This window comes from Elephas maximus, chromosome 3, assembly GCF_024166365.1.
Source record: "Elephas maximus indicus isolate mEleMax1 chromosome 3, mEleMax1 primary haplotype, whole genome shotgun sequence".
Classification (NCBI taxonomy): domain Eukaryota; kingdom Metazoa; phylum Chordata; class Mammalia; order Proboscidea; family Elephantidae; genus Elephas; species Elephas maximus.
Genome location: NC_064821.1, coordinates 200719315 through 200744744, shown reverse-complemented (window position 1 = coordinate 200744744; position 25430 = coordinate 200719315). Strand labels below are relative to the sequence as shown.

At 41.8% G+C, this 25430-nt stretch overlaps 1 protein-coding gene across 1 annotated transcript; it reads right to left on the bottom strand.

Annotated features, from left to right (window-relative positions):
- Positions 1–842: 842 nt before the first annotated feature.
- On the bottom strand, positions 843–23965 carry DUSP12 (dual specificity phosphatase 12). The gene is made up of 6 exons (XM_049881064.1): positions 23597–23965; positions 8730–8843; positions 8527–8645; positions 7123–7219; positions 6123–6309; positions 843–1946 (listed from the first exon to the last, which is right to left on the bottom strand). The coding sequence occupies exons 1-6, from the start codon at positions 23938–23940 to the stop codon at positions 1785–1787; spliced, it is 1023 nt and encodes a 340-aa protein (XP_049737021.1). The 5' UTR covers positions 23941–23965; the 3' UTR covers positions 843–1784.
- Positions 23966–25430: the final 1465 nt, after the last annotated feature.

The window sequence follows — 25430 nt, the reverse complement described above, 5'->3', positions numbered from 1 at the left end:
AAATCATTCCTCACTGGCAAATACCAGTGATCTTTTTAAACAGGTTATTGTCTTGTCTCGCTCTCCTGGCTAGAACATAAGCTATAAAAAGGCAGAGGCTTTATCTGGTTTATTCACCACCGTATCACCTACAGTAGTGCACATAATAGATGCCCAGTAAATACTGAATTTACAACTGTAAATTCAAATGAGATCTACATAATTCTCTGTGCTAGGTGCTACGGTGTGCTATGGGCAAGCATTAACTGGAGCCATATGAAATGGCTGCTATTCAATTATTTTTCACCTACAAAAACAGCAGTTTTATGTAGTTCAATCTCATTTTTTTTAAAATGCTTTCTGAAGGATAATATAGCAAAGAGTTGAACAGATTTTGTGAAAGGTAAGATAGAAATGGAAGAAGATTTCAAGTTCAGATTATACTACATTTACTAGCAGTAGTTTTAGAAAAGTATTCCTTTCTTAATACACTATGTGGTTTTCTGAGCAGAATATCAGACCCAACAGGTATTTTGTTCCTGTCATAGTTGACCAGCTCGTAATTTCCTTTCAGTGCCAGTCCTGGGCCGCGGAGCTGGCACTACTCTACCGTCTAGTGGGAATGGACGACAGAGGCGTGCCTCGTGTCTACAGCAGGCCCCTCTAGCGAGTCTCCAGGTTACTTTTGGAGGGGAAGGGTTCAATTTTTCTTAAAATCTCTACCCACAGTGTGTTCCCATTAGATCCATGCCCAAAGTCAGACCCTTTTGTTCTTGGCCCACAGTAAATCCTTTTGCTTTATTTGTGAGACAAAGGACTCAGCAGATGATGAGAAAAAAACACAATAAAAAAGCAGAGGATTTTTATGTATCATTTATTCTGGGAGAGGCTGGAAGGACACAGCAACCTTGGCTGACAAAACTAACCTAAGGACAACTGTCAGCTTTTAATAGTAATAACTTATATTCTCACAAGAAAAGATTATCATATGGAAGTTGCCAAAGATTTCGGGTCCTATGTTGAGATTTTCTCAAGAATTGTGCATAAAACTCCTACATACTTCAAAAATTAAGCCAGGCATTTCTTTTTCAAACAGGATCATTATTCATTTTTTTTTTTTACATTTAAAAGTACTCCTATTTTTTGTTTTACGAATTTGTTTTCTTTATCATCATTAGAAACACACCTCACATTAATACATTTCTTTATGTAGGTTACCTCAAGAGGTATCTCAAACATACTTTTCCAAGCAATTTATATGACTGAAATTCTTAAACAGTAACAGAAAAACCACATTTTTATCAGTGGCTTTCGGTATAACTATCCAAGAAAAATTCAGACCTCCTTAAGATTTTCTAATATCTCTTAAAAAAATAAATTTCAAAATATGGCCAAATAACTCAGCTTTACATTTCTGGAAGTAAAAGAATATCTATTTAAACATGACTGTTTCTAATTTTTGTACATAGTTTAGTCCATCCAGATCTTAAGATCACAAAACTAACATTCAAAAATCAGAACTTTTTAAAATATAGGAAACAACATATCTAGGGGTAATGAAAATTCTAATGTCAAATGAAATACAATGTACATGATTAAAAAGCTTCCATTTCTATACATTCTACCTGTACAATAAACTAAGAAAGCACAGTTTCCAAGTCACATCAAGTGATTTTATCTCCTCACATTTCAAATGAAATGTTGATGACCTAAAAGCTAGAAAATCTGTCATGAAGGACAATATGCAATGGAAGCACATATCAATCATCAGCAAGTTTCTTTTGAAGCTATCAAATGTCACAAGTCTACATTTTTCTTGTTTGTGATCCCAAAACAGGCAGCATTTTTATTTCATCCACTCTATTCTTGTGTACTTGAAAAGCAGGTGTTATCCATCTACCACAAGAGCACTGTTCGCCATACCAGTTGAAGGAACCCAACTTGGCACTGCATTTTGGGCAAAGAAGCTAAAATAAAGCAAATGTGTTACATCATTCAGCCACATTTGTACAAAACAGATGACTACCTTTGGCACTATGTAGCATAGAAAAACAGGGAACAAGTGGCTTCTGTCTTCAAGGAGTTTACAATCTAATCACTGACAAAAAAAAATGGCAGACTACAATAACTGTGTAAGAGGCATGTTGCACACAATTAATTCCAGCTTGAGGGCAGAAAGGTAAAGCTTGAGAGATGATTAAGGAAGGTTTCCTGGATGTGGCATATATGTATAGCTTTTAAATCAGTCTGCAATTTAAGATTTCAAACTAGAATCATCCTGGCTAAACGATACAAAAGCATGTTAGGATTTGTTCAGATTCTCATGTTCTATTACTAACTGATACTGATAGCATATAAATTAGTCCATCTCAGATTCCCAGCTATTTAAAAACAAACAAACAAACAAGCTGATACCCCAGTAAATCAGAAAAATCTAAAAAACCTCAACAAGTCTGTCGCCTTCTAATGTATTTACAGCATTGTTTTTTACATTCAGTTCTTTAATTTGTACATGGTATGAGATGGAAATTTTTATTTTTAATCTTAGGCCATAGAAAGCCTGGACATAAAACTCAGAAACCATAAAGGAAAAAAACTGACAGATTTGATTATATAAATATCTTAAATTTTAATATGACAAAATATACCCCAAAGTGGAGATACACAACAGACTACAGAGAATATTTACGATGCATTAGATGAAGCATTACTATCTAGAACATATAAAGAGCTCCTACAAATGGATTAAAAAATGACAAATCCCACAGGAAAATGGACCAAGACTGTCAAGGCAGTTCACAGCAAAGAAGGTATAAATGGCTGATAAATATATAGATGTTAGATCTCAGTAATAATCACGAAAATTCAACTTAAAGCATTTCAGGATTAATATTTTTCACCTTACAGATGGACAAAACTCGCTAAGTTTTATAATATGCATTAAGCCAAGTATATGAGGAAAATGGGTACATGCAGTCAAACTGTTGGTGAAAGGCAAACTGGTATGGGCTTTTTGAATGTAAGCCTGAAATGGTACTAAAACTTAAAATGTACACTCTTCAAGCCAGGAATTCTACTTCTAGGTACACAGTCTACAGAATAATTCAAATATGTGTACAAAGAAAAAAACAAACCAAGCCCATTGCCACTGAGTCAATTTCGACTCAAAGCGACCCTATAGGACAGAGCAGAACTGTCCCATAGGGTTTCCAAGGAGCGCCAGGGAGATTCGAACTGCCAACATTTTGATTAACAGCCGTAGCTCTTAACCACTACACCATCAAGGTTTCCAAGAAGCATGCACAACTGTGATCTAGAATCTTTCACAAAATAATGTTTTTATATCATGCGTGTATGTGGGTGTGTGACTGTGTGTGTTCTCCAGGTTAAATAAAAACAGCAAGCCAAAAATGTACAAACAACAAAAGATAAAAGTAGATACAGGACTACATCAAAATTCAAAGCTCTAATCCTACAAACAATACCATCAAGATACTAACAAAAAGTGAAAAGATAACCCGTAGAATGGGAAAAAAATCTTTGTCTGAAAAGAGACCTATTTGCAGAATATATAAAAAATATGTAGTTAACAATAAAACGTTATATAACCCAATTAAAAAATGACCAATGAATCTGAACAGACATTTCTCCAAAGAAGGCATATAACTGGCCAATAACCACATGGATCCCTGGTGGCGCAGTGATTAAAAGCTTAGCTGCTAACCAAAACGTCAGCAGTTTCAATTCACCAGCCGCTCCTTGGAAACCCTCTGGGGGCAGTTCTACCCTGTCCTATACAGTCGCTACATAAAAACATCTCAACATCATTAGCCATTAGGAAAATACAAGTCAAAACTACACTGAGATACACTTCATACCAACTACGAAGGCAAGAATCAAAAAGACAGATAAAAAGGTATTGACGAGGATATGGAAATTGGAACCCTGATACATTGCTAGTAGGAATGTAAAATGATACAGCCGCTTTGGAAAACACATTGGCAGTTCTACAAATTGTTAAACATTGGGTTACCATATAACCCAGCAATTCCATTCCTAGGTATTCACCCAAGTGTTATGGATTGAACTGTGTCCCCCAAAAAGATATACTGAAGTCCTAACCCATATATTTGTGAAAGTGACTTTGTTTGGAAATAGGGTCTTTGAAGATCTACTTTATCAGTTAACATGAGGTCATACTTGAGTAGGATGGATTCTAATCCAATCTAAGTCGTGTACTTCTAAAAGAAAAGAGACACAAAAAGACAGAAAGAGGAAGGACAGTCATGTGAAGATGCATCTGTAAGACAAGGAAGGCCTGGGGTTACCAGAAGGTGGTAGAGACAAGAAAGGATCTTCCGCTAGGGAATTTGGAGGAAGCATGGACCACCTGACCCACTGATCTGGACTTCTGGCTTCCACAACTGTGAGACAAAACATTTCGAATTAAGCTCCAAGTATGTGGTCCTTTTTTACAGCAGCCCTAAGAAAACAATACACCAAGAAAGATGGAAACATACATCTACCCAAAAACCTGTGCATGAATGTTCGTAGCAGATTATTTATAATAGCTAGAAAGTGGAAACAACCCAAATGTCCATCAACAGATGAAGAGATAAAGAAAATGTGGTATAACCATACAATGAAATATTATTCAGCAACAACAACAAAAAAAAGGAATGAAGTACTGAAACATGCTACAACATAGATGAACCTCAAAAACATTAACCCATTGCCGTTGAGTCAATTCTGACTCATAGCGACCCTTAGATCGAGTAGAACTGCTCCATAGGGTTTCCGAGGAGAGGCTGGTGGATTCAAACTGTCAGTCTTTTGGTTTGTGGCAGTAGCATGCCATAGCCCTTAACCACTGAGCCAGCAGGGCCTCAAAATTATTAGGCTAAGTGAAATAAGGTAGTCACAAAAGACTATATACTGTATGATTCCATTTATATGAAATGCCAGAATAGCCAAATTTATAGATACAGAAAGTAGATTAAGTTGCCTGGGGCTGAGGTGGGGGGAGAAGAAGAGGGGTTGGAAGAAATGAGAAGTGACTGCTAATAGGTATGGGATTTATTTTTGGGATGATGAAAATATTCTAAAATTGACAAAATTCTGTGGATATACTAAAAACTACTGAATTGTATACTTTAAACGAGTGAATTGTACAGTATGTGAATTATATCTCAATAAAGCTGGTTTTCAAAGAGCAGCATGGTCTAAAACCTTGGGTTTAAATACAGAGTACCATTTTCTAGTCAAGATACTAAATAATGTAACTTTCCTCATTTATAAAATCTGAATAGCTAATTAATGTTATTTGTATCCAAATAGGGTCATTTATATTCCAATAAGGTAACATAGTGAAAGGTTTCATCAAATATAAAACACTATACAAACATCTAAGATTATTATTATAGAATGCCTTCAAATTACTATCAAAGAAACCTAAAGGAGAAATGTAGCTGCCACATGGCCTTCATATAAAATGAGCTGCGTTTTTTAGAATAAGAAATGAAAAAGAACCTCATAGCAAACATACTAGAGTCAAAGATCAGGGCAAAAAAAGAGAGACAGAGATACATGACACCAAAAAAGAAAAAGGGATGAAAAGGAAGAAATTTTAACATCCTTGATTCGACCTACTTGCTACAAAGTTCCAGTTTTGTTAAATACACTCTAATTAGCTTAAAAATAAATGATGTTATTTAGTCTTGGGGGAAAAAAAAACCCATTGCCATCGAGCTGATTCCGACTCATAGTGACCCTTTAGGATTGAGTATAACTGCCCCATACCGTTTCTAAGGAGCACCTGGTGAATTCAAAAGGCAGAACTTCTGAATAGCAGACCACTATGCCACCAGGGTTTTCTCTTTAGTCTTCTATTTGGAAAAACACAAGTAGCCTCAAAAAGAATTTATTAACTTAGGCCAATGGCTCTCAACCAAAAGTTGTTCACTATTTTCGGTCAGTTGCTTTTTGGAATTAATTTATTCTCGATAGGTTCTTACCCACAATAGAGAGAAAAATAATTTTCAGAAGGAATGGAGTAAAGCAGTGGTTAAAACTGGCTTAAAATAAAAAAGGGAACAAAAGATAGTTGATAAAATAAAATTATAGAAAATAAAATGTGTTCTCACCTGCCCATCCATCACTCCCAACAAAATGGATTCCATCCACTGTACAGGTTCAATGAAATAAGATGTACATTGAGCCTGACTCCCTGTTGTAAGCATGAAAGATGGTGTCATTCTCTTGTGAGCAAAGGCTATGGGACCACTTCCTTCGTTATGATCCAAAATGCTAGAACTTCGAAATAAGGATCGCCTGTAACCTCCAAACAAACACAGAACATTAATTACTAGTTCCCAAAAGGATGAAATGTGCAGTGTTTCTTGGTAGACAAAATCATATAACATTGATTATGCTACTGTTATTCTCAACAATCCCTACAGTCTGTACTCTTCCTTTAAAAGCTTACTTTTTTTTTTTGGTATATATTTTTTGATTGTCCTTTAAGTGAAAGCTTACAAATCAAGTCAGTCTCTCATAAAAAAATTTATATACACCTTGCTATATACTCCTAGTTGCTCTCCCCCTAATGAGACAGCACACTTCTTCTCTCCACCCTGTATTCCCCGTGTCCATTCAGCCAGCTTCTGTCCCCCTCAGCCTTCTCATCTCCCCTCCAGACAGGAGCTGCCCACCTAGTCTCCTGCGTCTACTTGAGGCAAGAAGCTCACTCCTCTCCAGTATTATTTTCTATCTTATAGTCCAGTCCAATTTCTGTCTAAAGAGTTGGCTTTGGGAATGGTTCCAGTCTTGGGCTAATAGAAGGTCTGGGGACCATGACCTCCGGGGTCCTTCCAGTCTCAGTCAGACCATTAAGTCTGGTCTTTTTTTACGAGAATATGAGGTCTGCATCCCACTGCTCTCCTGCTTCATCAGGGATTCTCTGTTGTGTTCCCTGTCAGGGCAGTCATCGGTTGTAAAAAACATACTCTTCTTAAAAGCAGATTCAAATTTCTGTATTATTCAATTAAACAAATTCTTCCTAGAGAGATAAAAGAAACTGAAACTTTCATTACATTTTAGCTACTAAGGCAAGATGAAATCTGCAGAGGCTACAAAAAATTTTACCTGCACTTTCTACATTTGTAGAGAACCTCATCTTTCAATCCTTGTGAAATGGTGGTTGGGTCAACAGCAAAGAGTTCCTGAGGTAAATTCTGCAATTCTACATGACAAAATTACAACATATTCATTTGTCAAAATCAATTCTCTGCATTTCCAAACAAAATTCAGTTAATGTTGAGAAATTAGCATGATGTAGGACACAGTAATGAAGTCCTTGGGTTCTGGGCACAGAATGCCTGATTTCAAATCCAAGCCCTGCCATTTATAAGACATATGACCTTGAACAAATTATTTCTCTCTAAACCACAGTTTCAAAAGGAAAACAACAGTGCCTGTCTTCAGGGTTTGCCGGCGATTTAGAAAATAATATTGGAATCATTATTTTCAGTCCTTCAGCATAGAGAATGTGACCCAGCTAAAACTGGGCTCACAAAGACTCAAGCACTCACAAGGACACATCAACTGGGCCCTGAAGTATAAAGACAACAAAACCAAAAACCAAACCCACTGCCGTCGAGTCTATTCCAGCTCATAGCAACTGTATAGGACAGGGTAGAACTGCCCAATAGAGTTTCCAAGGAGTGCCTGGAGGATTGGAACTGCTGACCTCTTGCTTAGCAGCCATAGCACTTAACCACTACGCCACCAGGGTTTCCTATAAAGACAACAGCTAGGATAATCTTGGAAAATATCTTTTAGGGAACCTTTCACATAAGCCAATCAAAGAGAATACAAAAGACTCTCCACTCTTATCTTTTTCTATTAGCATCTAGTGAGTAGAAAATTGTTGGACCAATGAAGACTCTCCTGACTGTTATTAATGCAACCTGTGCCAACAACTGTTAAGACAATTCAAAATGCAGACTCACAGTTTCTAGCCAATCTGTAAAAAGATGAAGCTTTCAACGGTTTTGCCCATTTATAACATTAATATATACTGATGGCTCTGTAACATTCCTTGGACTCAGAAAGACATGGCTGTGGCATGCTTGTCCATTTTCCCACTTTCGCTTACTGTCTACTGTTCTCTGGATTCGGGCAGATATGGCTGTGACAACATGCTTGTCCGTTTTCCCATTCTTGCCTCTTCTCTAATATTCCTTGGACTCCGGCACACATGGCTATCGCAAGCATCCTTGTCTGTTTTCCCGCTTTTGTCTATTCTGTAATATTTCCTTGGATTCAGGCAGACATTAACTTTGGAAGCATGCTTGTCCAATTTCCCACTTTTGCATCTTTGAATATATGCCAAATAAAACTTTCTTTTTGCTTTACTAAACTTTGTGATTTTTTTTTTCCCTACAACAATGGAAAGGTTTAGTGAGGTAATGTACCTGAAGTGTTTAGTTCCAGAGTAAATGGCATACAGAAGGGACTCAATACATATTAGCAATTATTATTACATACCTGGATACTTCTCTGAAACCTTTTGTAAACGATATTGCTTATAAATTGCACTAGAGGTATCCACTTCATATCCCATTACTTGGTATACTTTCAGTTGCCACTCGAACCCCTCATTCATCCTATAATGACAAATATAAAGTTCATTTTTCTTGAAATGAACTCACATCACAAAAGCAGAAGTAGTAACATGACGAATAACTCACTTCGCCTCTGGACTGACAGTCCTGAGGTCTTCATATGCCTGTTCAAAAGTAAGTTGCTCAGTCTTCATCATGAAAGCAGTCGCTACAGCAACACTTCGACTGACTCCTGAATGACTGAAAAAAGAGACTTTCAAAAGAAAATAGCAGCAATTAAAAAACAACCCAGTGCCCTATTAATACAAAACTAGGTCCACTTCCTGTTTGCTTCTGCTTCTACTCAATAAACCTCTTATCTCCGAAATACTACCAACGTATAAGAGAACAAAGGTTGAATTAAGAAGGTACACATAGGTGATTTAGCCCTGGCTGCATGACGGTTAAGAGCTCGGCTGCTGACTAAAAGGTCAGCAGTTCAAATCCACGAGCCGCTCCTTGGAAACCCTATGGGGCAGTTCTACTCTGTCCTACAGGGTCGCTATGAACCAGAATCAACTTGATGGCAACAGGTTTGGGTTTTTTCAAATAATCTTAGACTCAGCAACTACTGTGTATGAGGCAGGCACTGTGCTAGGCACTGGAGAAAGAAAGGATACAAACAACGTTAGATGTGAAGCAGTCAGTTAAGTCATTCATTCATTATCTACCGAGCTCTTATTACACACCTAGCACAGTTGTAGAGCTAGGAACACAACAGTGAACAAAACACATAAAACTCCTGCTCTCATGGAGCTTATTTACTAATGGGAAGGGAATGAAAATAAATACAATATTTGATATACTCTGATTATCAGAGTATGCAACCTTAATATAATAGGATAAGTAATATAAAGGATTTCTATGTCTTCATATAAAGGACTGTTAACATCTCCCTAAAATTTCTAAATAGTTTTTTAAAAAAGAAAAAAAATTCCTACTGTGACCTTAATACTGCCCAACATGTTTTCTCCTTTTCAGAATGGGCAAGCTTGACGTAACTAATGCCATGATGAACCTTTACGTTTTTTTTTCCTGCCTGCCTTCTCCTTTCCACATACTTTTGTTAATGACTTTGTTTTGTTCTGTCCTGCCACCTGTGTGTGACTTACGACCCACCCCCCCCAACATGAGATTAGAGCCCAGATGTCTGGCATGTATCTCTTTAGTCTGATAAGGAGTCTTTTATAATTACCTTGTAATGAATAACTCATCCAGCTATGCCATCTGCCAGCTATGTACCATAAGATACTTCACAACCCTTTCAACAGCAATATATAAACTCTAATGTGAAACTGCCTTTCAGGACTCCATAAAGACAGCCTGCACTGCAGCCAGACTTCCCGTTGAACTCCTAAACAAACTTTCTCTTTCTGACTTGGAGTACAGTTTCATTGGCTCCACTGCTCTAGGGCATGGACCCTAATCAGGCAACACTAACCTTATAAAAATTCCCTATAGTAAGGCAAATTTCCATTTGAACTTTCCTAGGATCTAAAATTTGGGGACATCTATTACATTAAAAAACAGGATTTGCCAATAGGTAGTAAACCTAAACCTAAATCTGGTCCTATTCCTAAATATACCATTTATACCTAGATACACCATTAAAATGGTATGATGCCTATTCCCAAGAGCTTAAGTTTTATGTTACCAAGATGGAGGCTATCTTTCATTTCCTAATAAGTTTTGAATGCTAAAACACTGCCTAGCAGATAGTTGTTGCTGTTGTTAGGTGCCGTCGAGTCAGTTCCGACTCATAGCGACCCCATGCACAACAGAACGAAACACTGCCCAGTCCTGCGCCATCCTTACAATCATTGTTTTGCTTGAGCTCACCGTTGCAGCCACTGTGACAATCCACCTCATTGAGGATCTTCCTCTTTTCCGCTGACCCTGTACTCTGCCAAGCACAATGTCCTTCTCCAGGGACTCATCCCTCCTGACTACACGTCCAAAGTATGTAAGACGCAGTCTCGCCGTCCTTGCTTCTAAGGAGCATTCTGGTTGTACTTCTTCTAAGACAGATTTGTTCATTCTTTTGGCAGTCCATGGTTAATTCAATATTCTTCACCAACACCACAATTCAAAGGCGTCAACTCTTCTTTGGTCTTCCTTATTCATTGTCCAGCTTTCACATGCATATGATGTGATTGAAAATACTATGGTTTGGGTCAGGCGCACCTTATTCTTCAAGGTGACATCTTTGCTCTTCAACACTTTGAAGAGGTCCTTTGCAGCAGATTTGCCCAATACAATGCGTCTTTTGATTCCTTGACTGCTGCTTCCATGGCTGTTGATTGTGGATCCAAGTAAAATGAAATCCTTGACAACTTCAATCTTTTCTCCATTTATCATGATGTTGCTCACTGGTCCAGTTGTGAGGATTTTTGTTTTCTTTATGTTGAGGTGCAATCCATACTGAAGGCTGTGGTCTTTGAACTTCATTAGTAAGTGCTTCAAGTCCTTTTCACTTTCAGCAAGCAAGGTTGTGTCATCTGCATAACTCGGGTTGTTAATGAGTCTTCCTCCAATCTTGATGCCCCGTTCCTCTTCATATAGTCCAGCTTCTCGGATTATTTGTTCAGCATACAGATTAAATAGGTATGGTGAAAGAATGTAACCCTGACGCACACCTTTCCTGACTTTAAACCAATCAGTATCCCCTTGTTCTGTCCGAACTACCGCCTCTTGATCTATGTAAAGGTTCCTCATGAGCACAATTAAGTTTTCTGGAATTCCCTTTCTTCACAGTGTTATCCATAGTTTGTTATGAGCCACACAGTCAAATGTCTTTGCATAATCAATAAAACACAGGTAAACATCCTTCTGGTATTCTTTGCTTTCAGCCAGAATCCATCTGACATCAGCAATGATATCCCTGGTTCCACGTCCTCTTCTGAAACCAGCCTGAATTTCTGGCAGTTCCCCGTCGATATACTGCTGCAGCCGTTTTTGAATGATCTTCAGCAAAATTTTGCTTGTGTGTGATATTAATGATATTGTTCTATAATTTCCACATTCAGTTGGATCACCTTTCTTGGGAATAGGCATAAATATGGATCTCTTCCAGTCAGTTGGCCAGGAAGCTGTCTTCCATATTTCTTGGCATAGATCAGTGAGCACCTCCAGTGCTGCATCTGTTTGTTTAAACATCTCAATTGATACTCCATCAATTCCTGGAGTCTTGTTTTTCGCCAGTGCCTTCAGAGCAGCTTGGACTTCTTCCTTCAGCACCATCGGTTCCTGATCATATGCCACCTCTTGAAATGGTCGAATATCGACTAATTCTTTTTGGTATAATGACTCTGTGTGTTCCTTCCATCTTATTTTGATGCTTCCTGCATCATTTAATATTTTCCCTATGGAATCCTTCACTATTACCACTCGAGGCTCGAATTTTTTCTTCAGTTCTTTCAGCTTGAGAAGCACCAAGCGTGTTCTTCCCTTTTGGTTTTCCATCTCGAGCTCTTTGCACATGTCATTATAATACTTTACTTTGTCTTCTCGAGAGGCCCTTTGAAATCTTCTGTTCAGTTCTTTCACTTCATGAATTCTTCCTTTTGCTTTACCTGCTTGACGCTCATGAGCAAGTTTCAGAGTCTCCTCTGACATCCACCTTGGTCTTTTCTTTCTTTCCTGACTTTTCAGTGACCTCTTGCTTCCTTCATGGATGATGTCCTTGATGCCATTCCACAACTCAACTGGTCTTCGGTCACTAGTGTTCAATGTGTCAAATCTATTCTTGAGATGGTCTCTAAATTCCAGTGGGATATACTCAAGGTCATATTTTGGCTCTCGTGGACTTGTTCTGATTTTCTTCAGTTTCAGCTTAAACTTGCATATGAGCAATTGATGGTCTGTTCCACGGTCGGCCCCTGGCCTTGTTCTGACTGATGATATTGAGCTTTTCCATCGTCTCTTTCCTGATTTCTGTGTGTTCCATCTGGCAAGGTCCATGTGTATTTAAAAAAAAAAAAAAAAACCAGTGCATGTGTATAGTCGCCGTTTCTGTTGGTGAAAGCAGGTATTTGCAATCAAGAAGTCCTTGGTCTTGCAAAATTCTATCATTCGATCGCCGGCATTGTTTCTATCACCAAGGTCATATTTTCCAACTACTGATCCTTCTTTGTTTACAACTTTCGCATTCCAAACGCCAGCAATTATCAATGCATCTTGACTGCATGTTCAATCAATTTCAGACTGCAGCAGCTGATAAAAATCTTCTATTTCTTCATCTTTGGCCCCAGTGGTTGGTGCGTAAATTTGAATAACAGTCATATTAACTGGTCTTCCTTGTAGGTATATGGATATTATCCTATCACTGACAGCGTTGCACTTCAGGATAGATCTTGAAACATTGTTTTTGATGATGAATGCAACACCATTCCTCTTCAAGTTGTCATTCCCAGCATAGTAGACTATGTGATTGTCCAATTCAAAATGGCCAGTACCAGTCCATTTCAGCTCACTAATGCCTAGGATATCCATGTTTATGCGTTCCATTTCATTTTTGACGATTTCCAGTTTTCCTAGATTCATACTTCGTACATTCCAGTTTCAATTATTAATGGATGTTTGCAGCTGTTTCTTCTCATTTTGAGTCTTGCCACACCAGCAAATGAAGGTCCCGAAAGCTTTACTCCACCCACATCATTAAGGTCGACTCTACTTGAGGAGGCAGCTCTTCCCTAGTCATCTTTTGAGTGCCTTCCAACCTGGGGGGCTCATCTTCCAGCACTATATCAGGCAATGTTCCGCTGCTATTCATAAGGTTTTCACTGGCTAATGCTTTTCAGAAGTAGACTGCCGAGTCCTTCTTCCTAGTCTGTCTTAGTCTGGAAGCTCAGCTGAAACCTGTCCTCCATGGGTGACCCTGCTGGTATCTGGTGGCATACCTTCCAGCATCACAGCAACACATAAGCCCCCATAGTACAACCAACTGACAGACACGTGGGGGTAGCAGATAGTAGTTGCTCAATAAAATAATCCAGGGAAGAGCAACACTATTTGTTAGTATATTCACTACAGATATCCTAGGTGAAGATTTAAAATAAAATGTTTCAATGCAGTTTAAAGGAACGACACTTACTTAAGTATAAAATATAGTACTACTGTTTTGTATCAAGCAGGGAAATTCACATTTATTCGTTCAACAATAGCTTAATGAAAAAGAGGGTGAGTTCTGGAATCAGGAAGTATGGTGGTGCTAATATGTCTGAAATCCTTTGGCATTTCTCCCTTCAAAAGATGGGGTCTAATTTCTCTCCCCTAAATGTGGGCCAGACTTAGTGATCCCTTCTAATGAACCGATTGAGGCAGAAGTGATGTTATTTGACTTCTGAGGGAAGTTCAATAAAAGGATAGCTTCTGCCTGGTATGCACTATCTCATCACTCTCTGTGAAAAGCTCACCACCTTGTCAGGAGGACACTTAAACAGCCTATACAAAAAATAATAGTCGCCATCACGTCAATTCTGACTCGTTGACCCCATGTGTGCAGAGTAGAACTGCTCCAGATGGTTTTCAAGGCTGTGACCTTTCAGAAGCAGATCGCCAGACCTTTTCTTCAGAGACACTTCTGAGTAGGTTCAAAATGCCAACCTTTTGGTTAGTAGCCTAGCACGTAAATGTGCTGAGACTCCTTAAGCAGCCTATAGAGAGGCCATTTGGGAAGGCCCTCCAAGCCAATAACCAACATTAACTTGCCAGCCATATAACTGAGCCACATTGGAAGCAGACCCTTCAGTCTAGGCAAGCCTTCAGATGACTGCTGCCTTATGCAAAACCCTGAACCAGAAATACCTAGTTAGGCCATTCCCAAATTCCTGGTCCACAAAAACCGAGATAATAAATGTTTATTAAACCACTCAGTTTTGGGGTGTTTTGTTATGTAGCAAGAGAGAACTAATACAGGATGCCTGGGTACGAATTCCGTCTCTGGCACATAGTAGCTACGTGGCAGTTACATAACTTCTCAATAGCTTAGTTTTCTCATTTGTAAAATGAAGAATACATACCTCATTAGGTTGAGGTTTAAGTAAGTGTAAAGCATGTACCAAACCAAACCCAGGGCCGTCGAGTCAATTCCCACTCATAGCGACCCTATAGGACAGAGTAGAACTGCCCCATGGAGTTTCCAAGGAGCACCTGGTGGTTTCGAACTGCCAGCTCTTTGGTTAGCAGCTGTAGCACTTAACCACTACGCCACCAGGGTTTCCTGTAAAGCATTTAATAAACCATAAATACAAGCTATTAATATTTATTGAGCACCTACCATGTGTTAGGCACTGGAGACACAGGGATGAGAGTCAAGGCCTTAGCGTTCATGCTTGCCCTGACTACTACAAAATTTAGAATTAGAAATAAGGTGCAAGGCAACTGATTTCTCTTTATATATGGCCTTTCTGGAGCCCTGGTGGCACAGTGGTTAAGAGCTCAGTTGCTAACCAAATGTCGGCAGTTTGAATCTACCAGCTCCTCCTTGGAAACCCCATGGGGCAGCTCTACTTTGCTCTATAGGGTCGCTATGAGTCAGAATCAGCTCGATGGCAACGGGTTTGGTTTTTTTGGTTTGGCCATATGTATGTAGTTCCATGTGTAGTTCTGCTAAGATGATTTCCTAGGCCACAACCTTGCAAAAGGATTGGTTAGTCTACTATACAAATAAGGTATATAAAATGCCTGCAATTATCATGCAAAGTAGGTGACTGCGGGCTACTGAGATGATTGGTCAGTTTTGCCGTCCTGCTAGGCTTAAAAGAACCAATCCCACAGAGGCTGGTGGGGACCTCACTCCCATCAAGAAGAGGAGTTGGGAGCAGAGTTTGTTTTTTGGATCCAGGGTCCCTGCGTTGGGAACCTCCTAGACCCAGGAGACAGAGAGAGCTGTAACACTAAAGACAGCACGAGACAGCTGCAGCAGTACAAGTGGTGGGAACCAGGAGACCAGTGCGAGACAGCTGTGGTGAGCTGCCCGCCCCACAGGGTGAGGCAGCTGCAGTGGGCTTGCTGACCGATGGAGTGAGAGAGCTGAATACCTTCAGACAGAAGGCTTGCTGGCAGAGTGGAGTGCCTGTGGGTACTATGTTGGCAGAGCTAAAGAGCTATACCACTTGCCCGAGCAGGGGAGACCAGGCCCAAGCAGCCCTACAGCAGAGGCTGAGAGAGAGGTCTGGCTGTGGGTATGGCTAAGATGCAGCTAAGAGCTGCCTTGGTTGGAAGCTGTCCTGATTGAAGAACTGTAAAATGGTATGGCAAGGGCAGCACCTGACCTCCTCTCTTCATAAGGGGGAAGGAGAATCAAAATCAACAGCCCAAGGCTGATTTCTATGACGCGGCGGTCTGACATGCCTCCTGCCTCTCCGCTCTTTACCAATTCTGACACCAACTGTCTCTCCCACAACACTCTCTACTTCTCTGCTGGGTTCAATAATTCATTGCTGACACACAGAACTCACAGACCACATTCACGATTATGGAGTTTATTAGGAAAATAACAAGTTACATACAATTTAGCTTCAGAAATGCTCAGGATACAGTTCTTCCATCAGGACGGCCTCTTCTCAGCCATGCCTGCAGGCAGGCCTCTTTCTGGCCCCTCAGCCTCTGAGCCTCTCGGCTCACCCTCTGCCTTGCTCAGGCAAGTGTTACAAAGCTCTTTGAGCTCTGCTGGTAAGTGCCTGGAGGCACCCCACTCTGCTAGTAAGCCTCAGCCCAAAGGCACTCAGCTTGCTCACTCTGTGGGCTGGGAAGCCCCATGGCAGCCATATCGTGCCAGTCTGATTCCTCCCATCTCATGCCACCACCTCTTGCTGTCTTCTGTGTTACAGCTCCTTTCTGTCTCCTGGATCTAGGATGTTCTCGGCACAGGGATCCTGGGTCCAAAGGACGTGCTCCACTCCTGGCTCTTCGTTTTTGGTGGCATTAAGATCCTCCCTTCTCCAACTAAGTCAACTAACATAATAAAATCTATTAACAAGATATTCTGCATCTCACCTTGGAGAGAGGCGTCTGGGGTCTTAAACACTAGCAAGGAGCCATCTAAGATGCATCAATTGGTCTCAACCCACCTAGATCAAAGGAGAATGAAGAACACCAAGGACACAAGGCAATTACAAGCCCAAGAGACAGAAAGGGCCAAATAAACCAGAGACTACATCAGTCTGAGACCAGAAGAGCTAGATGGTGCCCAGCTACAACCGATGACTGCCCTGACATGGAATACAACAGAGAACCCCTGGGGGAGCAGGAGAGCAGTGGGATGCAGGCCCCATATTCTCATAAAAAGACCAGACTTAATGGTCTGACTGAGACTGGAAGGACCCCGGTGGCCATGGCCCCCAGACCTTCTGTTGCCCCAGGACAGGAACCATTCCCAAAGCCAACTCTTCAGACAGGGATTGGACCGGACAATGGGTTAGAGAGGGATGCTGGTAAAGAGTGAGCTTCTTGGATCAGGTGGACGCTTGAGACTATGTTGGCATCTCCTGCCTGGAGGGCAGACGAGAGGGTGGAGGGGGTTAGAAGCTGAAGAAATGGACACAAAAAGAGAGAGTGGAAGGAGGGAGCAGGCTGTCTCATTAGGGGGAGAGCAATTGGGAGTATGTAGCAAGGTGTATATAAGTTTTTGTGTGACAGACTGACTTGATTTGTAAACTTTCATTTAAAGCACAATAAAAATTAAAAAAAAAAAAAGATCCTCCCTTCTCACCTATGGAATGGCTCATTTTAAGCCTAGTGAGATGGCAAAACTGGCCAATCTCTTCATTAGGGTTCCAAACACCTTATTTGCATAGTCCCACCCCCCACAAGGGTGCCAAGTACCTTATTTACACTATTAGCAAACTATCCAAATCTCTGGGTAGGCCACAAGCACCTCATTTGCATAGTCCCACCCAATCTTTCGGTGGGAATTATAAAAACTACAGCTAGAAGGGTCATATTAAGTAATTCACTACACCATAAGGTCTGTATCCTGTTACCTCCAAGTTGATCCCGATCCTGAATTGTAACCTGTTACTTCCCTAATAGACCCCATAATCATGAGTATGCTCTGTGAGTTCTGTGTGGCCACTGCAACAAACTGTCAAACCCAGCAGAGAAGTAGAGAGTGCCATGGGAGGACGGCTGCTGTCAGAATTGATAAGAAGGTTGGAAAATGGAAGTATGTCTGACCTCTACCTCATAGGAATCAGCTTTGTGCTGGTCTTGAATGTCCTTTCTCCCCCTGAAGTTGGAGGATGAAGACTTCAGGCACTACCACATTACATAAGGTAAACACTACGTTTATCCACTACTGTACATAAGCTATGAGTTGGACTCGACTCAATGGCAATGGGTTTGGTTTTGGTTTTGGTACATAAGGTAGGAGCTCTGGCAGCACAGTAGTTAAACGTTTGGCTGCTAACAGAAAGGTCGGCGGTTTGAACCCACCAGCCGCTCCAAGGGACAAAGATGTGGCAGTCTGCTTCCATAAAGATTTACAGCCTTGGAAACCCTGTGGGGCAGTTCTATTCTCTCCTGTAGGGTCACTAGGAGTGAGGATTGACTTGACGGCAATAGGAGAGAGTACATAAGGTGCAGATTTATACATTCATTCATTTAACCATTCATTAAGCAACCATTTACCAAGTGACCACTGCATTAAGGGCTCTAAGGAAACAAAGGCAATAGAAAAGTCACTGACTTTACAGCATTTATTTTCTTGTTGAAGACAGGAACACATAATGTTGAAAGATTGATAAATAATACAGGAATTGGGGGTAAAAAATAAATTAAAGTCACAAATGAATATTTAAAAAAAAAAATACAAATTTATTTTGAATGAGCCAGCCAGGAAATTTAACTACTAATTACTGCATGTAATTAATCAGATTTTAATTACACCACCTTACAGTCATATCAAGGAGCCCTAGCAGCACAAAGGTTAAGTGCTCAGCTGCTAACTGAAAGGTCAGTGGTTAGAACCCACCAGCAGCCCTGTGGGAGAAAAGGCCTGGCGATCCACTCCCATAAAGATTACAGCCTAGGAAAGCCTATGGGGCAGTTCTACTCCGTCCTACAGGGTCGCCAGGAGTCAGAATCAACTCAGTAGCATACAACACAACACAGTCATCACAATATGAGGTAATGGCCTAGTTTTACCCTAAGTAAGGTGGCCTTTGTTCTTGGCTCCAGGAAAATAAGCCTCAGAGAATTGGGGTGCCTTGGTCTGGGACTTCTAGGCCACACCTGAGAATCTGTGCTGGCAAGTTGGGGCTGGACAGACCAGATAAGACTCATCTGGGAAGCCAATATCAACCAGCCTCAGGAGGCATGATTTAGCCTATTATGCAGGACTGGCCAATAAAAACCCTGAACACAAAGGTTTAAAGGGCTTCCACTCTCAGGAGGATAGCACCTGTCACTTGGGACATGGAAGCTCCATGTTGGGAACCCTCCCAGACCCTGCCCTATGTGTCTCCTCATTTGTATCTTTTTTGGCTATACTAAATCTGTAGGCATAAGTATGGTATGAATTCTGCAAATTATCCAGTGAATTCTGAACCAAAAGGGGCAGTGGGGACCAGTAGGTCAGAAGGTCGGGGTGTTGGGTGGACTCCCAAGCTGGCGGCTAGCGTTCTGAAGGGGTAGTGGGAAGGCAGTCCTGAATTTGTGGCCAGCAGGTCAGAAGGTTGGTGCATTGTGTGGACTCCCCGAACTTGCAGCTGGAGTCTGGCATCTGCCTATTTGGCAGTGTGAAGAATGGTTTCTTTTTAACTTGTGAGTTCTAACCTGGCTCCAGGTGACTAGGGTCAGAGAATGCCATGGGGGCAGCTAGCAACGAGGATGGAGAAGTGGGAACATGAGGATTTGGGGGATTAAATTCATCCTGATCCTTACCACGCATTCATTTAACAAAACTTAGGTCCTTTCATATATGCCGTATGATGCCTCAGCGACTCAGGACAGCACTGCATCTTATTTTAGAGATGAAGAATCTGGGGATCAAAGAAATTATGTGACCTGTCTAGAGTTACACAACTTGTAAGTGATGACATTGTTAAGAGTTCAGTATCTAGTTAGCATACAGAGAGAGAAATAACCATCTCTCCTACATTTTAGGAGTCCCTGGGTGGCACAAACGGCTAAGTGCTAGACTACTAACCTAGTGGTTGGAAGTTTAAACCCACCCAAACACACCTCAGAAGGCCTGACATTATGCGCCAAAGTGTCACAGTCTTGAAACCCTATGAATTGCACTTGTACTCTGCACACACAGGGTTGCCATGAGTCAGAATCAACTCAACGGCAGCTAACAACAACCACCTCCCACGTTTTAACCACACTGATCGTGCCCCATCACATCATCCTTTGGGGTAGAGAACAAAATCATCTGTCGGAATATGTTTCAACCACTGTATCTCTTTCCTGGGGCCCCTTCTCTCCATCGTCACTGCAATTGCAAAAGGCCAGAGCTGCATTACATCATGTCTTGATGACCGTGTTACATCGATTCTAAGATGCACATTTTCTATATTCCCAAATCTCTGAAACTGCATCTTACAATTGATGTGGCCCGACAACAACTGTGACAGAGCGGTCACTGCTGTGCACAGAGAATCTTTAAGAAAAGATGCAAAAGATTTAGACTCTGAATGTGAAGAAGTTTTAGGAATATCTTAAGTAATTTGTGTTGCTTCTACAGTATTTTCCTTTTTATGTGTGCTTCAGAGCGATCCATGGCTTCAGAATGTCAAATTGTGTCTAAAAGAACTGCAATATTGAGTATAAAATTATCATTCCCAGTAAGAAGACATATAAGTCTCTCAGACTCACCTCCCCTCCCATGAATCGATTCTACTACGTAAAACTTCCTTTACAACAACCTCCAAGAGAAATGTACTTTTTACCTATCAGATGGGCAAAGGTAAAAAGATTTGATAATTCATTTACTGGAAAGGATATGAGGAAACACAGACTTTCTACGTTGCTGGTGGAAGTGTAAAATGTCAGGGGTGTCACTAGGGTTGGTGTCACCCAGTGCAGTAACTCATGGTGTCACACCCCCACGGACAGGGCTGGCCACCTAACTACCACCACCCCCACCACCGCCCCCCTCCAGCCCAGGGTGGTGAGGCCCAACCTCCTCCTACCCCTAGGCAGGGCCAAATGCTATGTGTTGTGCTGCCCGGCCCCTCCTGGCTCCTACCCCAGCAGGTCCCCGCGGCTCCTCGCCTCTCCTGTTGGCCAAAGCCAAGACCCTAGCACAGCCTGGCTGCCCGCACCCTGACTGGTGTGTGACTGGGGGCAAAGGGGGTCGGGGGGGCGTGATGAGTTACCACACTGGATGACAGGTAACACAAACCCTATGATGCCACTGCCGGCGGCCCCTCCTCGGCAGTGCTGGCTCACCTGCCACCTCTGCTGAGGACCCTGGGGTTATTTGGGTGTCACCCCCTCTGACACTGTAACACTGTAAAATGTTAAAGCCTTTACGGAAAGCAATTTGGCAACACCTATCAAAACTTACAAATGTACATACCCTTTAATGCGACTATTCTAATTCTGAGAATTTCCCCTATAAGAGGCACAACCTTATCTTACTCATTTTATCCATAGATGGATAAAATGAGTAAGATAAGGTTGTGCCTCTTTGTAGAATATTGGAATTAATTTAAATGCCCACTAAGTAAGATAAACAGGCGTAATTATGATAATTCATAAAATTGAATAAATAACTGTAAAAAATGAAGTTCTTTGTGTACTGATATGTGACAATCCTTAATATGTTTTAGTGAAAAAAAATGTGGAGAACAGTGTGATGACATAATGACATCTGAGTAAAACAAAGAGAAGAGAGCACACACAAGTGCTTGCTTTAGCATGCATAAAGCATGTCTGGAAGGCTAAAAACTGTTAACGTTCATTGCTTCCAGGGAAGGGACTAGGTGCTCAGGTAGCAGGGGGAGAGAATTTTCATTGAATATTCTTTTACTCCTTTTGAATTCTGAACTATATTACCTATTCGAAAAGAATTAGATTAATTTTTAAAAAATGTAAAATGACTTCAGAACAAATCCAAATTCCTTTGCTCTTGGCATTCAGGGCCCTTGAGATCTAGTCACAGACTTCTTTCAATTTTATCCATCGCTATCTTCTTTCCTTTAAATAAACGATTAGAACAAGTGCTGGCACACAGTAAACCAAAACCAAACAAGTGGAATCTGACTGATAGTGCCCTACAGGACAGAGTAGAACTGCCCCATAGGGTTTCCAAGGAGCAGCTTGTGGATTCAAACTGCTGACCTTTTAGTTAGCAGTCCAGCCCTTAACCACTCCACCACCAGGGCACACAGTAAGTGTTCAATAAATTTAAACTACTGTCATCATGCTTCAATCCAGTCAAAACAAGATTACCTAGGGATTCCCAAATACCCAGCAAGATTCTCTATCTTTTTGCCTTTACTGCAACCTACTCCACTCTTCCCCTGGCTCTGACGAGGGATTCATTAAATACTAACCCAATTCTTCTCTCCCCAGTTCTCCCCTTCATCAACCACCTGCAGTTTCAGGAAAAACACTGAAAATCTGCTCTTCCTCTGAAGTCTGAATAATCTTAAAAAATAACTCATTGCCATCGAGTCAATTTCGACTCATAGGGACCCCACAGGACAGAGCAGAACTGCCCCATCGGGTTTCCAAGGAACTGGTGGTGGATTCGAACTGCCGACGTTTTGGTTAGCAGCCAAGTTCTTAACCACTCTAAGTACACAAGTAGCATCCTAGTCTGCCTTTCGTTCATCGTGGCGGGTATCTGGGTTTTCCTAGAGAGCTATAAACTCCGTAGGGGCAGGGCCTTTGCAATTTATTGAACACAACAAGGAGATACTGCTGGTTTAAAATCAGAAAAGGTATGCATCAGGGTTGAATCCTTTTACCATATTTATTCAATCTGTATGCTGAGCAAATAATCTGAGAGGCTGGACTGTATGAAGGAGAACCAAACATCAGGATTGGAGGAAGACTCATTAACACCCTGTGAAATGCAGAAGACATAACCTTGCTTGCTGAAAGTGAAAAGGACTTGAAGCACTTACTGATGAAGATCAAAGACTACAGCGTTCAGTATGGATTACACCTGAACATAAAGAAAACAAAAATCCTTACAACTGGACCAATAAACAACATCATAATAAATGGAGAAAAAATAGAAGTCGTCAAGGATTTCATTTTACTTGGATCCACAATCAAAGTCCATGGAAGCAGCAGCCAAGAAAATAAAGACCCATCACATTGGGCAAATCTGCTGCAAAAGCTTAAAAGTGTTAAAAAGCAAAGATGTCACTTTGAGGGCTAAGGTGCGCCTGACCCAAGCCAGGGTGTTTTCACATGCATGCAAAAGCTGGACAACGAATAAGGAAGGCTGAAGAATTGATGCCTTTCAATTATGGTGTTGGCAAAGAATACTGAATATACTATGGACTGCCAGAAAGATTTTGTCCCGCTTACTTTGGACATGTTATCAGGATGGACCAATCCCTAGAGAAGGACATCGTGGTTGGTAAAGTAGAGGGTCAGGGAAAAAGAGAAAGACCCTCACTGAGATGGACTGATACAGTGGCTGCACCAATGGGCAGGACAGGGCAGTGTTTCGTTCTGTTGTACATGAGGTCGCTATGAGTTAGACCGACTGAATGGAGGGCACCTAACAACAACATATAAAAACAAAACAAAACCACAGTGCCTGCTGAATGAACCAATACATGAATGAATGACAGCATGCACACCGTCAGGGGCTCGCCTCCTGCCCCTCCCCCATCCGGACCCACATCTCCCACGGGAGGGCGTGGGAGGAGGTTCCCGAGGTCTGACCGCCTCTGGCCTCCCCAGGGGGCCTCAGCGGAAAGGGGTATCGGGGGAAGGCCGGAGCAGGGTAAAGGGATGCTCTCCTGGCAAACCTAGCCACTCACCAGTGCACCAACACTGCGCGGCCCTCGACACGGGCCTGGCCGATGAAAGCCACGCACCGGTCTAAGTGACTGAGCAGATCGGTCTCGGGCTTGTCCAGCGCTGGCACAAAGAGGCGCTGTAGACCCTCGATCCCGGCCTCTGTCTTGAAGCTCGGTTCCTCCGAGTCCACCGTCAATACGGCCGTGATGCCCGCCTCCCTCAGCCGGTCCGGCTCCGCGACGGCCGCAGCCCCACCCAGGTAAAGTCCTGGCCGCACTTCCAGCACCTGCCGAGCGGAGCAGGCCCCGCTCGTGCTCTGGCTCCCGGGCTCGGAGCCATTGCTCCGGCCCTGAGTCTCCAACATGGCAGCGCCCAGAAGCCAGGCAGCCGTGGGCCTTACCATCGAGTAGGGCGGGTGGCTAGAACGTTCTTCCTTTGGAGTCCGCCAACGTGAGCGGCGCAACAGCTCCCTCGGAGGACCAAGTGGACCCTGGGAATGTGGACTTACTGGGGAAAGTGATAATAACCATTGCAGGGGCAGAGCTCAGCCTCTTTCAGTGTGGTGCTCAGAGTCGCCCACCCTCAGCTTGGTCGAGGATAAAGTTCTCCATTACAGGGTTTATCAGGCTTTTAGTGTTGAGATTTTCAGGAAAGAGACAACAGGACTCAGTTTTGAAATGGTCTCACCAACAGAATCGGCAGCATTATTTAATACATTTGAAGTCAAGCTTTCTTTTCAGGGCTTATGAAGCCATTTATTATATTTCTTGTCTTGTATTCCCACCCCCCGCGCCTTTTTTTTTTTTGGCCCAGTTTTATATTGGGCTGTTAATCCTTTTCTTGTTGATGTTTACAATTTTTATATTTTGGCGATATTAATTCCATCTTTCGTATGGCAGTGTCTTCCAGGAAAAGACCACCAGGAACCCACCTTAAACAAGTTGAATTTCTCACTCAACCACGAATGTGGAGAACCTGTTACAGGGCTTGCGCTTCTGATAGGTGATTTTGAGAGGATTTAAGGTAGCAGGCTGTGCTCTGTATTGGATGCTGTCAGGAAAGGGAAGTGACTAGAAACAGGCTAAAGCTGTAATTAACTGGTCAAGAAGTAGCAGTCATTCATTTTTGCCAGAATAGTAGTTATGTTTGGTGTTTTGTGGCTTGGACAGTGTTCATGTTTTACCTGAGTTCAGCCATGATTACAGAGTGCTCTTGTTTTTGTCTTGCTCCATCGTGGTCACAGAGGCCTTGTCCGATGTCGATGTTCTGTGAAATTATTCAGCAGGAAAACACCAATACCTAGCTCTGCGTGCCTGGCCAGATGTAGCAACACCAAGGAAAACCTAGCTGATAGTACCAGGCCAGCTCTTGGATGTCAGGGATGGCTTTTCTCTTTCTCATTTTTAACTTTATAATTGTCAGAGTATCCCTGGGATGGAAAAGACAGTCTTTTTAACAAATGGTGCTGGCAAAGCTGGATGTCCACCTGCAAAAAAAAGAAACAGAACCCATGCCTCGCACCATACACGAAAACTAATTCAAAATGGATCAAAGATCTCAGTATAAAACCAAAAACTATAAAGATCATAGAAGAAAAAATAGAATCAATACTAGATGCCCTAATACACAGCATTAACACGATACAAACTACACTGCGCGACCCTCGACACGGGCCTGGCCGATGAAAGCCACGTACCGGTCTAAGTGACACACAAACTCCAGAAGATAAGCTAGATAACTGGAATCTTCTAAAAATTAAACACTTATGCTCATCAGAAGACTTCACCAGAAGAGTAAAAAGGGAACCTACAGACTGGGAAAAAATTTGGGCTATTACAGATCAGACAAAGGTCT